General features: G+C 36.8%; 1 protein-coding gene across 1 annotated transcript in view; it reads left to right on the top strand.

Moving 5' to 3' along the window:
* Positions 1 to 19887, top strand: part of DDX10 (DEAD-box helicase 10) — a 300441-nt gene that overhangs the window by 262067 nt on the left and 18487 nt on the right. Inside the window, exon 17 of the mRNA XM_024117374.3 lies at positions 742 to 878. Coding sequence (XP_023973142.1) covers positions 742 to 878 — 137 coding nt within the window. The remainder of the gene's footprint in view (positions 1 to 741; positions 879 to 19887) is intronic.

Here is a 19887-nt window from a genome sequence, read left to right as displayed (position 1 = left end):
TCCGGGAAGATCCCACATGCCGCGGAGCAGCTGGGCCCGTGAGCCATGGCCGCTGAGCCTGTGCATCCGGAGCCTGTGCTTCGCAACGGGAGGGGCCACAACAGTGAGAGGCCCGCGTACGGCAAAAACAAAAAAGCCTAAATACCTACCTACTTGCATGAGACTGGATAGTTCCCAACTTTCTGTATCTTGGTATTCCATCTTATTTTTTAATTGTTCTTAGTGACTTTGTACTTAATTCGAATTTAGAAGGCCCCTCACTATTAATGAGCTTGTACAGATCTGATTGTTGTTTTAAGATTTATTGCGGTCAAAAAATTATCAGACAGATATTTCTGTACTCTCTCTTCGGGCCTTTTACATTTTTACCTAATATTTTTGGTAGTTTTGAAACTTGCGTAGTGGACAGGAGCACTAAAACAAATTTATTTTACACTTCACTTCTTTGATAGTTGAGTTACATGGAAGTAATTAAACTGTCAAATTTGTCCCATATTGTGTTTAAGGGACTTAATAGTGATATACTTTTTGAACCGTATTTTGTTTTACTTTTGAAATGACATAGGTTTTCTTTCTCAGTGCAAATGATTATGGTTCTGAAAGTCACATAGAGGCTTTTGCCAGAATAAAAGGCTTCTAATTTGAGGATCTCAGTTAGGGGAATTTATTTGGGGCTAGAAGTAAGACCTGATTATTTATGAGCTGTTTTCTTAAAACACAATTTCCCTTGCGTTTTCTTAGGCTAAAGATGAAGAAGAAGCCTTTCTGGATTGGAGTAGTGATGATACTGATGTATTTGATCCAAGCACACTTCCAGATCCAGATAAGTACAGAAGCTCCGAAGACTCAGTTAATGAAGATATGGAAAATAAAATTAGGTATGTTTCTACCGTTGGTGGCATTAAGAATATGGGTCTTCTCCTTTTGATAAGTTCAAAAGATGTGTGGAGACAAACATCTCATGCTCTTCTCGTCGTTTTAGGGGCCCTTCTACTGTTTCTGTTAATTCCTGTTAACAGATATATGGGTGATATGAGAGTTGTATCTTTTTCTTGGTCTATTCTCTTCTTGTCTCTCTCTTTCTGAATCTTTTATGCTTAAGTATTTGATGCACTAGGGTATATTTAGTGCAAACAGAGGTAAGATTTTATTTTGATTCACTGTTGAGATTGTTGTTAAAAATTATTTCTGAATTTTTTAAAAGGGCAGTTATACTTTCACATTCTTTGATGTAAAATTAAATAAGAAACACATAAGCTAATGGAAAACTCGTACATAAACAGCCTTTGACAAATTCTCTCAAATTAGAATCTGTTCATTTTAATGTGGACTTACTTGCTGCCATGCCAAAAATAGATGAAATGTAATGAATTGAATGACTTGCTCAGCACTTGTTTTCAGAGTACTATGTATTAGATTAAATTGAGATTCTGTTGATTTAAAAGTTGAGAATATTGAACTGCATGGTTCATGATTGAACTAAATCAATGAGCCTATTTAGGCACAAGGGGGAGGTACTAATGATGGATGAAGTTAATATGGTTGAAGGGGAGAGGAAGCTTGTTGGAACCCCTCAAGTGCTAGTCTGAAAAGTTTGGAGTTGAAAAAGTAGGTCACAGAGAGCTATAATCCAGTTTTAACTAAGAGCATTATGAAAAGGTCTCAAAAAGATTATCCACTTAGGAGAAAAATGCTATAGAGAGATCATTTCAGAGTTACTCTTCATTTTAATATTGTGCTCATTTAAACATAGTATTATTTTATAATAGTGAAAATGACTTATCCAAAATGCAGTCTTCCCATGTGATACCAGAAACTTGAGACGTTTGCTATTGGACAACTAGGTAATGGACATAATAGCTTTACTACCACAGAAGCACCACAGGTGAAAATAATTTATTAGGATTTAGAAAAAATATTTAAATGATAAAGGTTAAAAAATTTAGGTCCAGGGCATAATTCTAATCTTTAGAAATTGACCTCTAAGAGTAAATATGCATATTCTACTTCAGAAAGTTTCTTGGTACACATGTCCAGACCTTGATGAACCGTCAGTATGGTTGTTTGTTGCCCTTTTTATTCTTATATAAATGTCCCTGTTTCAGAGTAGTTTATGGGATCTCCATTTTTGATAGATGTGATCTAACTTAACACGTATAACTTTATATCATTAACTTCCAAATGCTCTATGTAATTTTACTTTCTGAAGGGAACTTTAATTGGTTCTTACAGTTTGTTATTTGGCCATATTTTCCACATCTGTCTAACATACCTTTAAAACATAGAGCCAACCTTTGAAATCACTGGTAAGATGTCAGTAATCCTTCTGTATCTGATTCATAAGGATTTTTTTCTAACATTTTTCATGATAGTTTCTGGGTCGTCCTTAATCTACGTACAGCAGACATTTCATTTCATTCTTTTGGCATCTCTTACCCTCATAGTGACATTTCCCTGCTACTACCTAGTTAATATGACTTGTTCTCAAATAGTTTCACATTTCATCCTCCTAATGAGCTTGTAAATGCTTTGTAGCTAGAAAATCTGTCTTTTTATACCAATACTTTCAGCTCCAGCCTTTACTTATCTCCCCAGCATTAATGTCATAGGCACAGAGAAAGGCCCTGAAATACTTGTATTGATTAATAGATTGATGAAGGAGATTTATAGAGTAAAAGAGAGAAGCATAATGATAAGACACTATATAACTGGTCCTAATAACTTAAATGATACCAGAGATGACAGAATAGATGGTTGGAGAACTGGAAGAAGCCAAGTTCCGATAGTGTAATGGTGACGCACAAGATGGTAGTAATACCATGAGAGATGCCAATGCATCTTAACTCAGTGACAAGCGTTGAGATGGGAAATATTTAAGCATTACATGAAAATTAAAATAGGTTTAAGTTAAGGCATAACTGATAACTACATTAGCAGAGATTGAAAGGAATTGATAAACTTGCCTTAGGCAGAAGAAAAATTATCTTGTTGTTGAAAAGAATATCAACAAGGGCTTTATTCCTTTAGTGCATTTAGGGGCTTCCTAGCAGTTTTGTCTTTGTATGAGCACAGTGATTATCTAGTCCAACGCCCTCCTCTTATAGATGAAAAAGCCACGGCTTCGAGGGATAAAATAATTTGTCTGTGATCACAATACAAGTTAGGGACAGGTCAGTGTGATCTGCCTGAATCAAATTGATCCTCTGGTTCTAATACTCCAAACAAGTTATATAGAATTCTATGGCATTAGGAGAGGTAGCTCGGGAAAACTACCTCAAGACAAATTTAATGTTATTTGGCTGAAGACCTGATCCATGGACTAACCATAGGATAGATTTGACTGGACCATGGTTTCCCTACCTCAGCATTATTGGCATTCTGGCCCAGGTGATTTTTTGTTTTGGAGAGTTTGAGGTGGTTGTAGACTGTTTAGCATCGTCCTCTACCACTAGTGCCTCCCCATTTGGGATAACCAGAAGTATCTTCAGACATTGCCAGGTATCCTTTGGGGAGCAAAATCTCTCACAGTTGAGAACCAATGGACTAGACCCAGGATGGCAGAATGTATTACTAGTGCTTAATTGCCCCATCCCTCATCCAGGATAGGCTTTGTCTGTATTCCTTTCCGTTTAGTCCTAGCAGTCCTTCAGGGTCCATCAATCAATCGGGATTGGTACACAAGATAAAACCTGTTTTCCATTCCTGGGCTAGAAGGTAGGATTTAGGGTAAGTTACAAGTAATAGGCTACATGTGAAATTTCTGTTTATACTCTAATTTTCCCTTCTCTCTTGAAATTACCTCAGTGGCAATGAATAAAGATATATGTAAACTAAAACCACATTATTTTGGATAAGAAGAGGTATTCACAAGTAAATTCAAGTACGCTAGAATTTTGACAGTAGTAATTGCTTCTGCTGTGTATAATAATAGCACCAATTCTATCTTCCTATATTGTTCCAGTTCTGCTACATCTTTTTTTCTTTGCCTCTCATGGACATGACCAAATGCTAAGATTTTGTGATGTTAGCTTTAGAGGATCCTCCTGGCTTGTTCACAGGTTTTATTTGGTGCACTGTTTCTGGCTTCTGCTCAATAATTGTAGGAACAGCTAGTGTTCCAGCCTCTTGGTCATCCTCACTCTGCCAGTAGGTTATTCTCTGGATATTAATTTAGCATTTTCAGATATGAGTTTGTATAGGACTGGTTATACCAATTAGAAAGTGGCTGTTAGTCCCAGACTAACTAGTATGAGCTAATTTCTTTGAACATTTCCTTTCTATGTCTCTTTTTCCTTCACTTTGGTGACACCCATAGATATTCAGCACAGGTAACACACTTGTCTCTCTACATGGAAAGACACTTAGTCAGTAGGAAATAGGCTAAGGAGAGCCAGATTTAGTGGAGAACGACTGAACTTGGGGTCAATAATTCCTCCTCAGGGAGGTCTGTTAGGATTTTAAACAGTTTGTACTTCTGTCCTCCTCCTCAGCTCAGTATATAGCCACAGTAGAATTTAAACCCTTCTTAACCCTCTGTAGAACTATCAGAATTGTCATCTCTAACACTGAGATTCAAAAGAGATTCTCATATATAAGATCCAACTTCTTTAAGTTAGCATGACAAAAAGAGGTATCTTGCTTATAATATGGTCCCAGGGACAATGAAAATTATATGACCCTGAGTTCCTTTTAAGGAACTTTAAGAATGCTGCCATTAATAGCTCCATTTATCCTTAGAAACAGAGCTATGAAATAGGGGGAGTGGGTAATCTACCCATCGTACAGAAGGAATGTTAGCTGGTTAGTCAGCAGCAGATGCCTGAATTCCATTGGAAGCTCTAAGCTTTTGTGCGCTATTTTTGAAAGTAGGTATAGAAAGGAGAGCTTGCTTTGATGCTCTCTGCTTTCTTTTCTCACCTACTTCCATCTTACAGATTGGTCCATGCTGTGTTTTACTCTGTGGTTTTCATTTCTGATTCCTTCTACGGAGCTAGCATAGGTAGAGTTAATACAAGATATTGGGATTTGTTGTTATTAAAATAGACAGAAAAATTTAGTAGGAAACCTAGCTCTTTGTTGCAGTGGACTTTGTGACATCAGAGAATTCATTGGTCTGCTGGGAACTACACAGAATCATGTGTTCTTGTCTCCAGTGCGTTTTGATATAGACTTTCATACCTTCTGAGGACATAAGACCTCAAATATTACATGTAATTATCTTTGTGCTCATAAGTGATTTTTTCATTTCTTAATCTCTCAAATAGTCCATAGAGTAGAGTTATACTGCTTTCACAATAAACATATTTGACTAGCTTCTATATGTGGTGCCAAGAGCTGGAGAAGCAACTTTCTGCATTATTTAAATCACATTCTGATTATTTAAGAGTTAAAAAATATCTACTTGATCTGTAGTCTCTGGCTTCTTGTCACATTTCCTCCATCCATTCTTTCAACTAAGAATTTTTTCAGTACCTATCCTGTGCCAGGCATAGTGCAGGTACAGAGGATAAAACATTAAGCAAGAAAAATACCTTTCCTGCTTTCACAGAACTTTTAGTTCAGTGGAGGTTACATGGATAAACAAGCAATTACAAAACAACATGGTGGTTAAGTTCTGTGATTTGTGCACTGGGGGAGGTGGTGGGGAGAGGGAGGGATGAGCACGAAAGTGATGGGCCTAACACTTGGGCTTGGCAAACCAGAAACAGCTTCCTGAAGGGAGTGATGGCTAAGCTAAACCTGAAGTAAGTTTAAGTTGTAAGAGAGCAGGGAGAAGGGTAAATTGCCCTTCTAAAGAATATGGCCTTTGAAGTGAGACAAGTGTCTAACCATATTCCAGTTAAACTCTTCTTTCAATAAAAGTGTTCCTTTTAGCTGTGCCTCACAAGCTGAGAGAGATTTGGTCCTGAACATGTAATATAAGATTAATTTTTGTATATCTAGTAGCATTCATCATGTTTGGTTTATGGCCATCTTCATGTGAATTGCTAATGATGTGAAAATTTGTGAAGTATTGAGTATGATGAAAAAGAAGCAGCTGGGTGTTCCAGATATTCATTACCCAGTCAAATTAAGTTTTTAATATTTATAATCTTAACCTTTTTCAAGCAAAAAAGGGAAAGAAAAAGGTTGTGGTTAGACTGTTACTGCATTATATCAATCTTTTCTTCACAGAACACAGTCTCTGACTAAGGCAGATTGCTTTATAAAGAATTGTTATGTGGTGGGGTATTTGGTAGATTATTCTAGGTGGTATAAGACCACTCGTGTAATTTGTACTGAGACTGTTGGCATAATTTAGACATGAAAAGCTCTATATGGATTGGTACCTTTTCCTGTACAGGGTAAATTTTCACTTCTAATATAATTAGCTGTTCTTTTTGCCTAGCCTGACACAGCTCTGAATCAAAAGGCTGATCAAGGATTTTTGTCTGGTTTTCCATTTGTTTGGGGGTTTTGTTTTGTTTTAAAAATCTGTTTTATACTAGTTTTCTGTTTTTGAGTGAACTTGCCCATCTTTAAAAGTTATCTCTTACATGAAGGAGATGAACCACTTTAATCTGTATGGTTTCTCCTAGTGTTCTGTGACAACTCTTCAGTAAATTTTGCCCAGCAACTACTCTTCTATGACTTTACAGTCAGCTTTGAAATACATGGAAGACTTTTCACCTGGAAAAGAAATATGTATGCATTAAAGATAAATTTGGGGGGAAGGAAAATTCTCAGAAAGCATTTTCCTTTCTTAACTGGTTTTGGTTGGGGCTGAGTATGGCACATTATGTATTTTATATTAATTGGTGGCATAGTTGGGGCTAAATATAGGGGATGATTTTTTAAGGGATTTTTTTTACTCAGAGTCTAGGTGATTGTTAAATAGGATTGGCTGTAGTTTTCACTTACTTGAACCAGTGTTCATTGGTGAATCTAGTTGTGGGTGGTAGATATGGAAAGAAGTTGGCTCAGCTCAGTGATATATTGACTTTATTGTGTGCCTGCCATTCTTTCCTTTTATTTTTTTTTAACTTCAGGAGATTTATCTCTGATTCCAATATGCCTAGCAGCTTTCAAGAGAAAATCTCAATCATCTCTTCTTCTTTGTGAAATACAAAGTTCATGACCTATCAAAGTTCATAGAGCTTTTATCAGCAAGTGCTGATAACAAGAATTGTGAATAACAAGAAGAGTTAATTTACTTGACTTTCTTTAAACTGTGTTCCTTTTGTCTTTCTCCCTTTTGCCATTGCCCTAAAACAAAACAAAAGCATATCCTGTGTGATGTAAAGCATGAATGGACAAACTTCCAAGGCAGATTGTTGAGGTACCAGGGAGGGGGAATGGGGAGGGTGGGAGAGGAGTGGGAAGGCAGTATTATTCGTCTTGGGACTCTTAGGGGAAAGGTTGCTACCTATTGAGGAAGGAAGGCATTATTTTCTGGGGTGAGGGTTGGGATGGGGAAAACACATTTTGGGAAATTTGAGGTTTAGGAAGCTCTCAGCTTGACCTTACTTGCAGTCTCAGGTTTTGCCCTGTGCTTTCTACCCCTCTGTCATTTAGCCACCCATTGAATAACTGTCACTCAGTGACAGTGGTGGGTGTGTCATGTTTCAGAAATACTAGGATCTCTAAGAAGATGGATGAATGGCTCAGGATGCCATGAGGCCAAGGTGAACCACCTAGTAGGTTCACCTAGTAGATGAAACACCTAGTAGGGTTCTCTTGGCTGCTGCCCTGATTATGGTGCATGTTGACTTTGCTTTCACCAAAAAGACTGTTGAAAATGACACTTTCTCAGGACCATCCTTGAGAATGACACCACCCTTTTTTTTTTTACTTCACATTGCTTCATGTAGAATGCATTAATACCTAATGACTATATTACATTATTTAGTTATGTCATAATTTCTTTATCCATTCCTCTTTTAGAATTTTAGGTCATACTCATGCTTAGTTGTTTGGTTTTGTTTTGTTTTTGCTATTGTAAGTAATTCTTTAATGGATAACTTTGTTGAACATTGGATTTTCTCTCTCTTGAAATCATTTGAAGGACTAATGAAGAGTTAGTCTAAACTGTAAAACTTAATTTTGCCAGATAGCTAGAACATTGGGGACATGATTGGGTAGGTGATGATCTTGAATATTAAAAACTAATCAGTGAAAGTAGTTTGAGGCGAAAAGCTGTTGTGCTTTTGGGGAGTAGAAATACTTTACATACAGATTAGTAGCAAGAAAAATCCATAACATAAACCCAACTTGTATGAGTGCTTAAATATTTTTTTTAATCTGGGAGAAGAGAAATCATGTATGTCTTCTAAATTGCTGCAGAGCAGAAGTTCTTAACCTGAACTCTATGGATGAACTTTAGGGGAATCTCAAACATCTTGAAATTGTATGCAAAATGATGGTTTGGGTGTGCATGTAGCAGACACTACCATGCCTTTATCTGGAAAAAGCGTCATGAATTTTCATCAAATTCTTAAGTGGGTTTATAAACCAAAAAAATAGAGATTGGGGGAGCCAAAACTTTTTGCCCACCCCAAATGATGTTTGTGTGTTTTAGAAGGAAACATGTACATGGATCAGTAGTGTGATTGCAGTCCCTTGTGTACTGTTGCCTTCTCACAATCCTCAACCTTTTCTGATTATTAGAATTCTGATCTAAGGGGATATCATCTGCTCTTGCAGTTATGTTTGTAATGAATGCTGAGCCAGTCAATCTTTTCTTTGACTAAATTGTTTTTACAGATCCGTTTCTAGTACCGAGCAGCTAGAAAAGACATTAAGGACATGATACATTTTCAGTTCCATTTCTATATGCGATAGCCTTCACCATCAGAAGGAAACTGGGCAGGTTTTATGGAATGTACTGCAGTAATTAATCTTCATTAGGACTGTTGCCATGGCCTTGTAAATGAATATTTATGATAAGGGGAAAGTCTTTGGCACAACGTATTTGAATACCAGAGTGCCAGTACTTAAGGATAGGTATAGAGATCTCTGAGAATTTTTTAACGATCCCAAGGTCATTTATTATTATCTTAAAATTCTTTAAGAAAAAGTCCAAGCTACATTTACTGATATGAATGCAAGAAGGAGAGTTTTATACAATAGGGGCACAAACTGGACATTCAGATGCTGAACTCTTGGTAGCTTTCCACACACAGTTTGGCAGCATGTTGTAAAAGGACACCCAAGGGTTTCTATGTGAGTGAATACTCTGCTCTCCACCTCAGTCCTCAGCTTCCTTGCAGCTAGCTCAGTCTGCAATTTCACCTGATTTCTTTCCTTTGCATTCCAAAAAAGAATGAGAAAACAGCATGAGGTTGAAAGCTGCATAGACACTGTAGTAAAGGGAGTGTGCTTTCTTCCAGCAGCCCCTTGTCCTGGCATTTGTTAGATTTCTGAACAGGCTTGTACGGTGATGTTGGTCCTCCATTTTATGATGTAGCACACACCAACTTGCACAGCCTTAATTGTGCATGAACAAAGGCAGGCAGTACAGAAGTAAGGAGCTCTAACATATGGCATCATGACACTTTCTGGCTGCACAGTCTTCCAGTATCAGGCTTACAGAATCCCTGGTGATTCTGGGGTTGCCATTTTGTAATTTAATTATTGGAACTGCTTGCCCCAGTGTCCTTGGAAGTTTAGTGCTCACTCCATTACACTGTGTTTCTATAAAGCCCTGCATACACCAGGGAAGAAGTCGAAAAGTTTTCCCAGCAAATCTTTTCTTCTATAGTGCCTTGGCCACAATCATATCAGACAGCACTTGGAACATTCTTGAGACTTGGAGTAGCAGTTCCAAATTCAGCACCCTTGCAGCCCAGGGAATGTGGTTTCCAGGTTACAGAGGACATTCTGATGTCTTGTATTGGAGTTTATTCACACATCATTTATTTAAAGTATGCTGTTTAACAATTAGTAGTCTTCCTATTCATGGCAGGTACTAATGGTTACATTCTTGTTGGAATGTCCCATCCCTTTCTACATCTGTTAAGACTGTTGACTAAAGCTTCCTAAGGGCCAGAGAGAGAATTTGTAAAAATCAAGCCAAATAAGACTTGGTAGTTTCCTCTACATGGAAAAATATTGTATCAAGGAATCAGGCTCTCTCCTTTTGCCTTTCTGTATCAATACATAGGAATTTAGAGTATGTCTGTTCCTGGAAGAATGGTCTCAGATGCATCTGTACTATGGTTCTATGAACCCAGAGACTGAATGACTTGCCCACATGCACCACCACATATAGTTTGGGAATATGGATCTACATTCCGTATCCTAAACTTGGCAACGTGTGGAGAAGTAGGAGTTTTGTGAAATTAAGTATGTTAGAACAAAGGCAGGCTACTTCGCCCTGCGGGATAATTGTGACTTTTGGATTCAGATAGACAGACCTAAATTTGAATGTTACTTTCTTTTACAAGTTGTGGACCATGGACAAGTTAAGTTACTTAACCTCTCTGACCCTCAGTTTTCTTCATCAGTCTTTATCAGATGATAATTCTTACCTTGCAAGGTTACCATGAAGATCTAACTAGGGTAAAAAGAAAGCAGAGTATGATATGTAATAGAGTCATTAATGATAATCATTTTAATTACTAAAAACAAAACTGTAGCAGTTTTTAAATGAGTATATACATTTACAAGAATAGAATTGAATGTCTTCTGGGATATCAACTTTCCTTCTTTCTCATCAAAATCATTCATTAAGCCTCAGATACACAACATGGCAGGCCCTATATTCAAAACAGTCTGCAAAACTATCCTACAGACTAGGTTGAAGTGATGTATGATATAATGAAAATAATGTCATTAACATATCCTATTCAATGTATGGATAAAGAGTCCATATTACCAAATTGGAATGTGGGAAATGTCTTCACTTGTCTGTTCTTCTTCAACGTTTCCATTATTCAGGAATTAAACACACTGAAAGTTTACTGTGTGCTTGGCATAGAGCAATAGAGATACTAGGTCCCAGCCCTCATAAAGCTTATATTCCAGTGAGGGAATGTAAAGAGAAGAGATGGTGATAAGGGCCATGAAAGTGGTAAATGTAGGGTAACTAGAGAGGAATTGGGAGAGTTTGCTTTATATAAAGTGGTTAGGAAAAACTTCTCTGAAGTGAGACCTGAAGAATTATTGAAAGCCTTCTCTTTAGGAAAGAAGGAATCATTCATCCTAACGTTCTAACCATGAATTGCTTGGACAATTATTAAAATTAAATATTTAAATTAATATTTAATATTAATATTAAATAAATAATTATTTAATATTTAATTTAAATAGTTACCCTAATAGCGACTCTATATAATTATGTATATTCCTGCCAGAGGAGATTCCTCAGCTTTTTTTCATTCCATCATCCTTCGACCATGTGTCTATACCGACTGTGATTCTGACTGGTTTCATGGAAGGTGATGAGGATAAGAAGCAGCTGCTATTCTAGTCCGTAAAGTGGCAACTCATTAGAAAGGTGTATGCCAGCATGAAGTTTATGAGAACAGGAGAGTGAAGTTAAGATGGACTGATTACTCCAATTGAAGACTGGAAAGGTAATTCAGGTTATGAGTTAAAGCACCATGTCATTCATTGGGGATAAGAGGAGAAAACTTAAATGTATTTTTATGCTTAATTATTTAGGTTATAATGTGTTGATGGTGTATCAACTCTTTTTGAATATATATACAGTGGAATGTTACTCAGGCATAAAAAAGAATGAAATAATGCCATTTGCAACAACATGGATAGACCTAGAGAGTATTATGCTTAGTGAAATAAGTCAGACAGAGAAAGAAAAAAACTGTATGTTATCACTTATATGTGGAATCTAAAAAAAAACCCAAATGAATGTATATAAGAAAACAGAAACAGACCCAGATAAAGAAAACAAACTAATGGTTACCACTATTGGTTACCAGTGGTGAGAGGGCAGGGGGGAGGGTCAAGATAGGGTTTGAGATTAAGAGATACAAACTACCAGGTATAGTATAAATAAGAAACAAAGATATATTGTCCAATACAAGGAATTATAGCCATTATTTTATAGTAACTTTACATGGAGTACTATCTATAAAAATATTGAATTACTATGTTGTACACCTGAAACTAACATAATATTGTAAATCAACTATACTTTAATAAAAAAGAGAGAAGTTAGTTACCATCAAGGGGATTTGGAGATACTATAATTAATATTTATAATGCATTTACTATGTGTATATCACTTGTCTTGCATGAGGTAGATATTAATTACATTTTACAAATTAGGAAATTTACACTCCATGAAGTTAAGCAGTTTTCCCAAGTTTTAGGCATTTGCTGGCATTTGAGTTAGTCAGGTCTGACTCCGAAGCCACTTTCTTCCATACCAGAATTTTTGTAAAACTACTTGTTAAGTAACTGATTTTAAAAAGCAGACATTTCAACATTAAACATGCTGGGGGAAAATGATGTTCTTTACATTATGAGATGTACAATCCAGAGAAGTTACATGTATTGTTTCAAAGAAAATCAAAATTACTCTTTTTTTGTTGAATCAAAATGGCAAGTTATACTCCTTCTGTAATATTGAAGTATTGTTTCATTTCTTATTCTGAGTCTGAGGTTATTGGGTGCTTCTTTCTAGTATTATTTTCCTTATGCCATTAATGTTTTAATTTTCACTGTAGCTTTGATCATCTGGATTTCTTTGGGATTAATGATATGCGATTTGAAAAAAAAATGTAGTACAGATTTTAATGTCCACTTATATACTCGCTCACAAAGAAAGTAAGAATGTGGTTTTAGTTAGAGATTACTCTGCCTAACTTTATATGATTATTAATAGAGTGGGCCAGTCAGATATTTAGCAGTATAGAAGCTTAGCCTAGTGGGTTTATTCATCATTTATTTAAGAAGTATTTATTGAGCCTATGGATACTAGGGCAATGTGACTGCAAAGAATAAGACAGTTTTTGTCCTCAAGGAACTTGGAATCTAATCGGTGAAGCAGATAAGTAAAATAGACAGTCTTAGTACAGCATTTCGTAGGGTGTAATGGAGGAGTTGTATAGTGCTAGGGGGCACCTAAGAGGGCACTTAACCTAGACTAGGATGGTCTGGGGAGGCTTCCCAGAGCTATCTCAGGAGGGGAAGGAATAACAAATAGTTACAGAGGCACTAGAAAGGTTTAGATGGGTTTGAGAGAGATTAGTGAAGAAATGATCAATTAAATTAAGGATGTGAAGAAGAAGTGGTTAAAGGATGACTTCCAGGCTTTTAGTAGGGGTATTACTGTTCACTCAGAAGGAAAATATAGGAGGAAGAATAGATTTGGGGAAAACATGTAGTAGTTAGGGGCATGTTGAGTTTGCCGTGCCTTTGCAAATGTAGATAGAGATTTCCAGGATCCAGCTGAATATGCTGATCTGGTGGTCAGGAAAGAACTCTAGGATATAAAGATGCATATTTTATAAGTCATTAGCACTATGGAAGATAGTTGAAATACTGAACTGCATGAGAATACTCAGAATGAATATGTAAAATGAGAATAGTAAAGGGCCAAAGATGGAACCTAGAAATATAGATAGATAGTTAAGTAATGGTGACAAAGGAAGAGGAAACTAAGATACCATTAGGGAGGTAGTAGTTAATCTGTAAATACTTAGAAGTTAGATGGGGCTTCCCTGGTGGCGCAGTGGTTGAGAATCCAGCTGCCAATGAAGGGGACACAGGTTCGTGCCCCGGTCCGGGAAGATCCCACATGCCGCGGAGAGGCTGGGCCCGTGAGCCATGGCCACTGAGCCTGTGCGTCCGGAGCCTGTGCTCCGCAACAGGAGAGGCCACAACAGTGAGAGGCCCGCATACCAAAAAAAAAAAAAAAAAAAGGTTAGATGATTGCCCGTTACATCTCATGGAAGCTGTAGTAATGGTAAAATTTTAACTGTCTGCTGACTGGGTGTTAATTCAACAGAAGTCATGTGTTTGGAAAATTTAGCCTTAACATGACCATTTATATAATTTTGAAAAACATATGCAAAGCCAAAATTTAGAACACTGGGAACTTGTGCTATTAAAAACAGGGGATTGGTCAGCAGCCTGGTGCCTGTGTACCCACAGACCGGACTGAGTGCTGTGGGAGTTTTCCCATGTGTAAAGCTCTCCTCTGTTACTCCGTTGGAACTTGAATTAGAAGCAAGGTCTGATGAAACATTGCCTTCTTCATTGCAGTAACCTCTCAGGACTCCGAAGAACCTTCAACAAGGTCATGATTTCTGCCTTTCAGATGAGTGGGCATTTATTGAATGACTTCTTTTTTTATTAACATCTTTATTGGAGTATAACTGCTTTACAAATGGTGTGTTAGTTTCTGCTTTATAACAAAGTGAATCAGTTATACATATACATATATCCCCATATCTCTTCCCTCTTGCATCTCCCTCCCTCCCACCCTCCCTATCCCACCCCTCCAGGCGGTCACAAAGCACAGAGCTATCTCCCTGTGCTATGGGGCTGCTTCCCACTAGCTAGCTATTATACATTTGGTAGTGTATATATGTCCATGCTACTCTCTCACTTTGTCCCATCTTACCCTTCCTTCTCCCTGTATCCTCAAGTCGGTCTGTGTCTTGATTCCTGTCTTGCCCCTAGGTTCTTCATGACCTTTTTTTTTTTTTTTTTTTTAGATTCCTTATATATGTGTTAGCATACGATATTTGTTTTTCTCTTTCTGACTTACTTCACTGTATGACAGACTCTAGGTCCATCCACCTCACTACAAATAACCCAATTTCATTTCTTTTTATGGCTGAGTAATATTCCATTGTATATATGTGCCACACCTTCTTTATCCCCTCATCTGTCTCATCCATCAGTGGACACTTAGGTTGCTTCCATGTCTGGCTATTGTAAATAGTGCTGCAATGAACATTGTGGTACCTGACTGCTTCTGAATTATGGTTTTCTCAGGGTATATGCCCAGTAGTGGGATTGCTGGGTCATATGGTAGTTCTATTTTAGTTTTTTAAGGAACCTACATACTGTTCTCCATAGTGGCTGTGTCAATTTACACTCCCACCAACAGTGCAAGAGGGTTCCCTTTTCTCCACACCCTCTCCAGCATTTATTGTTTGTGGATTTTTTGATGATGGCCATTCTTGACTGGTGTGAGGTGATACCTCATTGTAGTTTTGATTTGCATTTCCCTAATGATTAGTGATGTTGAGCATCTTTTCATGTGCTGTTTAACCATCTGTATGTCTTCTTTGGAGAAATGTCTATTTAGATCTTCTGCCCATTTTTTGATTGGATTGTTTGTTTTGATATTGAGCTGCATGAGCTGTTTGTATATTTTGGAGATTAATCCCTAGATGGTTGCTTCGTTTGCAAATATTTTCTCCCATTTTGAGGGTTGTCTTTTCTTTTTGTTTATGGTTTCCTTTGCTGTGCAAAAGCTTTTAAGTTTCATTAGGTCTAGGTCCCATTTGTTTGTTTCTATTTCCATTACTCTAGGAGGTGGATCGAATATGGTGTTAGAGAATGTTCCAATTTCATTCTTTTACATGTAGCTGTCCTATTTTCCCAGTACCACTTATTGAAGAGACTGTCTTTCCTCCATTATATATTCTTTCAAGTCTTTATTGAATTTGTTACAATATTGCTTCTGTTTTGTGTTTTGGTTTCTTGGCTGCGAGGCATGTGGGATATTAGCTCCATGACCAGGGATTGAATCCACAACCCCTGCATTGGAAGGTGAAGTCTTAAGCACTGGACCACCAGGGAAGGAAGTCCCCTTCATTGTATATTCTTGCCTTCTTTGTCATAGAGTAGGTGACCATAGGTGCATGGGTTTATCTCTGGACTTTCTATCCTGTTTCCATTGATCTGTTTTTGTGCCAGTACCATATTGTTTTGATTACTGTAGCTTTATAGCACAGTCTGAAATCAGGGAGCCTGATTCCTCCAGCTTTGTTTTTCTCGCTCAAGATTGCTTTGGTGATTCATCGTCTTTTGTGTTTCCATGCAAATTGTAAAATTTTTTTGTTCTAATTCTGTGAACGATGCCATTGGTAATTTGACAGGGATTGCACTGAATCTATAGATTGCTTTGGGCAGTATAGTCATTTTCACAATATTGATTCTTCCAATCCAAAAACATGGTATATCTCTCCATCTGTTTGTGTCATCTTTGATATCTTTCACCAGTATCTTATAGTTTTCTAAGTACAGGTCTTTTGCCTCCTTAGGTAGGTTTATTCCTAGGTAATTTATTCCTTTTGTTGCAATGGTAAATGGGAATGTTTTCTTGATTTCTCTTTCTGATATTTTGTTGTTAGTGTATAGGAACGCAAGAGATTTCTGTGTATTAATTTCATATCCTGCAACTTTACCGAATACATTGATTAGCTCTAGTAGTTTTCTGGTAGCATCTTTAGGGTTTTCTTTGTATAGTATCATGTCGTCTGCAAACAGTGGCAGTTTTATTTCTTTTCCAACTTGGATTCCTTTTATTTCTTTTTTCTTCTCTGATTGCCATGGCTAGGACTTCCAAAACTGTTTTGAATAATAGTGGCAATTGTGGAAATACTTGTCTTGTTCCTGATCTTAAAGGAAATGCTTTCAGTTTTTCACCATTGAGAATGATGTTTGCTTTGGGTTTGTCATATATGGCCTTTATTATGTTGAGTTAGGTTCCCTCTGTGTCAACTTTCTGGAGCATTTTTACCATAAAAGGGTGTTGAATTTTGTCAAAAGCTTTTCCTGCATCTATTCAAATGATCATATGGTTTTTATTCTTCAGTTTGTTGATGTGGTGTATCACACTGATTGATTTGTGGACATTAAAAAAATCCTTGCATCCCTGGGGTAAATTCCACTTTTGTTTGAATTTTAGAATTTTATTTATTTTTTTATACATTAGGTTCTTATTAGTTATCCATTTTATACATATTAGTGTATATATGTCATTCCCAATCTCCCAATTCATCACACCCAGAATTTTATTTATTTTTTTATACAGCAGGTTCTTATCAGTCATCCATTTTATACATATCAGTGTATACATGTCAATCCCAATCGCCCAATTCATCCCACCCCAACCCCACCCCCCCGCCGCTTTCCCCCCTTGGTGTCCATACGCTTGTTCTTTATATCTGTGTCTCTATTTCTGCCCTGCAAACCGGTTCATCTGTACCATTTCTCTAGGTTCCACATATATGTATTAATATACGATATTTGTTTTTCTCTTTCTGACTTACTTCACTCTGTATGACAGTCTCTAGATCCATCCACGTCTCTACAAATGACCCAATTTCGTTCCTTTTTATGGCTGAGTAATATTCCATTGAATATATGTAGCACATCTTTATCCATTCGTCTGTCAGTGGGCACTTAGGTTGCTTCCATGACCAGGCTATTGTAAATAGTGCTGCAATGAACATTGGGGTGCATGTGTCTTTGAATTATGGTTTTCTCAGGGTATATGCCCAATAGTGGGATTCCTGGGTTATATGGTAATTCTATTTTTAGTTTTTTAAGGTACCTCCATACTGTTCTCCATAGTGGCTGTATCAATTTACATTCTGACCAACAGTTCAAGAGGGTTCCCTTTTCTCCACACCCTCTCCAGCATTTGTTGTTTGTAGATTTTCTGATGACCCATTCTAACGGGTGTGAGGTGATACCTCGTTGTCAAGCTTTTAAGTTTCATTAGGTCCCATTTGTTTATTTTTGTTTTTATTTCCATTACTCTAAGAGGTAGACCAAAAAAGATCTTCCTGTGATTTATGTCAAAGAATATTCTTCCTTTGTTTTCCTCTAAGAGTTTTTTAGTGTCTGGTCTTACATTTAGGTCTCTAATCCATTTTGAGTTTATTTCTGTGTATAGTGTTAGGGAGTGTTCTAATTTCAATATTGAGCTGCATGAGCTGTTTATATATTTTGGAGACTAATCCTTTGTCAGTTGATTCATTTGCAAATATTTTCTCCCATTCGGAGGGTTGTCCTTCCATCTTGTTTGTAGTTTCCCTTGCTTTGCAAAAGCTTTTAAGTTTCATTAGGTCCCATTTGTTTATTTTTGTTTTTATTTCCATTACTCTAAGAGGTAGACCAAAAAAGATCTTCCTGTGATTTATGTCAAAGAATATTCTTCCTTTGTTTTCCTCTAAGAGTTTTTTAGTGTCTGGTCTTACATTTAGGTCTCTAATCCATTTTGAGTTTATTTCTGTGTATAGTGTTAGGGAGTGTTCTAATTTCATTTTTTTCCATGTAGCTGTCTAGTTTTCCCAGCACCACTTATTGAAGAGACTGTCTTTTCTCCATTGTATATTCTTGCCTCCTTTGTTGTAGATTAGTTAACCATAGGTGCATGGGTTTATCTCTGGGCTTTCTATGCTGTTCCATTGATCTATATTTCTGTTTTTGTGCCAGTACTATATTGTCTTGATTACTGTAGCTTTGTAGTATGGTCTGAAGTCAGGGAGTCTGATTCCTCCAGCTCCGTTTATTTCCCTCATGACTGCGTTGGCTATTTGAGGTCTTTTGTGTCTCAATACAAATCTTAAGATTTTTTTATTCTAATTCTGTGAAAGATGCCATTGGTAATTTGATAGGGATTGCATTGAATCTGTAGATTGCTTTGGGTAGGTATTTTATTCTTTTTGTTGCAGTAGTAAATGGGAGTGTTTCCTTAATTTCTCTTTTAGATTTTTCATCATTAATGTATAGGAATGCAAGAGATTTCTGTGCATTAATTTTGTATCCTGTAATGTTACCAAATTCATTGATTAACTCTACTAGTTTTCTGGTGACATCTTTAGGATTCTCTGTGTATGGTGTCATGTCATCTGCAAACAGTGACAGTTTTACTTCTTTTCCAATTTGTATTCCTTTTATTTCTTTTTCTTCTCTGATTGCTGTGGCTAGGCCTTCTGAAACTATGTTGAATAACAGTGGCGAGAGTGGACATCCTTGTCTTATTCCTGATCCTAGAGGAAATGCTTTCAGTTTTTCACCACTGAGAATGATGTTTGCTGTGGGTTTGTCATATATGGCCTTTATTATGTTGAGGTAAGTTCCCTCTATGCCCACTTTCTGGAGAGTTTTTATCATAAATAGGTGTTGAATTTTGTGAAAGCTTTTTCTGCATCTATTGAACTGATCATATGGTTTTTATTCTTCAATTTGTTAATATGGTGTATCACATTGATTGATTTCCATCTATTGAATAATTCTTGCATCCCTGGGATAAATCCCACTTGATCATGGTTTATGATCCTTTTAATGTGTTGTTGGATTCTGTTTGCTAGTATTTTGTTGAGGATTTTGCATCTATATTCATCAGTGATACTGGTTTGTAATTTTCTTTTTTTGTAGTATCTTTGTCTGGTTTTGGTATCAGGGTGATGGTGGCCTCATAGAATGAGTTTGGGAGTGTTCCTTCCTCTGCAATTTTTTGGAAGAGTTTGAGAAGATTGGGTGTTAGCTCTTCTCTAAGTGTTTGATAGAATTCACCTGTGAAGCCATCTGGTCCTGGACTTTTTTTTGTTGGAATATTTTTAATCACACTTTCAATTTCAGTACTTGTGATTGGTCTGTTCATATTTTCTATTTCTTCCTAGTTCAGTCTTAGAAGGTTATACCTTTCTAAGAATTAGTCCATTTCTTCCAGATTGTCCATTTTATTGGCATAGGGTTGCTTGTAGTAGTCTCTTAGGATGCTTTGTATTTCTGCGGTGTCTGTTGTAACTTCTCCTTTTTCATTTCGAATTTCATTGATTTGAGTCCTCTCCCTCTTCTTCTTGATGAGTCTGGCTATCAATTTTGTTTATCTTCTCAAAGAACTAGCTTTTAGTTTTATTGATCTTTCCTATTGTTTTCTTTGTTTCTATTTCATTTATTTCTGTTCTG

The sequence above is a fragment of the Physeter macrocephalus genome, chromosome 16 (genome assembly GCF_002837175.3).
Source record: "Physeter macrocephalus isolate SW-GA chromosome 16, ASM283717v5, whole genome shotgun sequence".
Lineage (NCBI taxonomy): Eukaryota > Metazoa > Chordata > Mammalia > Artiodactyla > Physeteridae > Physeter > Physeter macrocephalus.
Note: the sequence above shows the minus strand (reverse complement) of the source record. Positions and strands in the feature narration are given on the sequence as shown.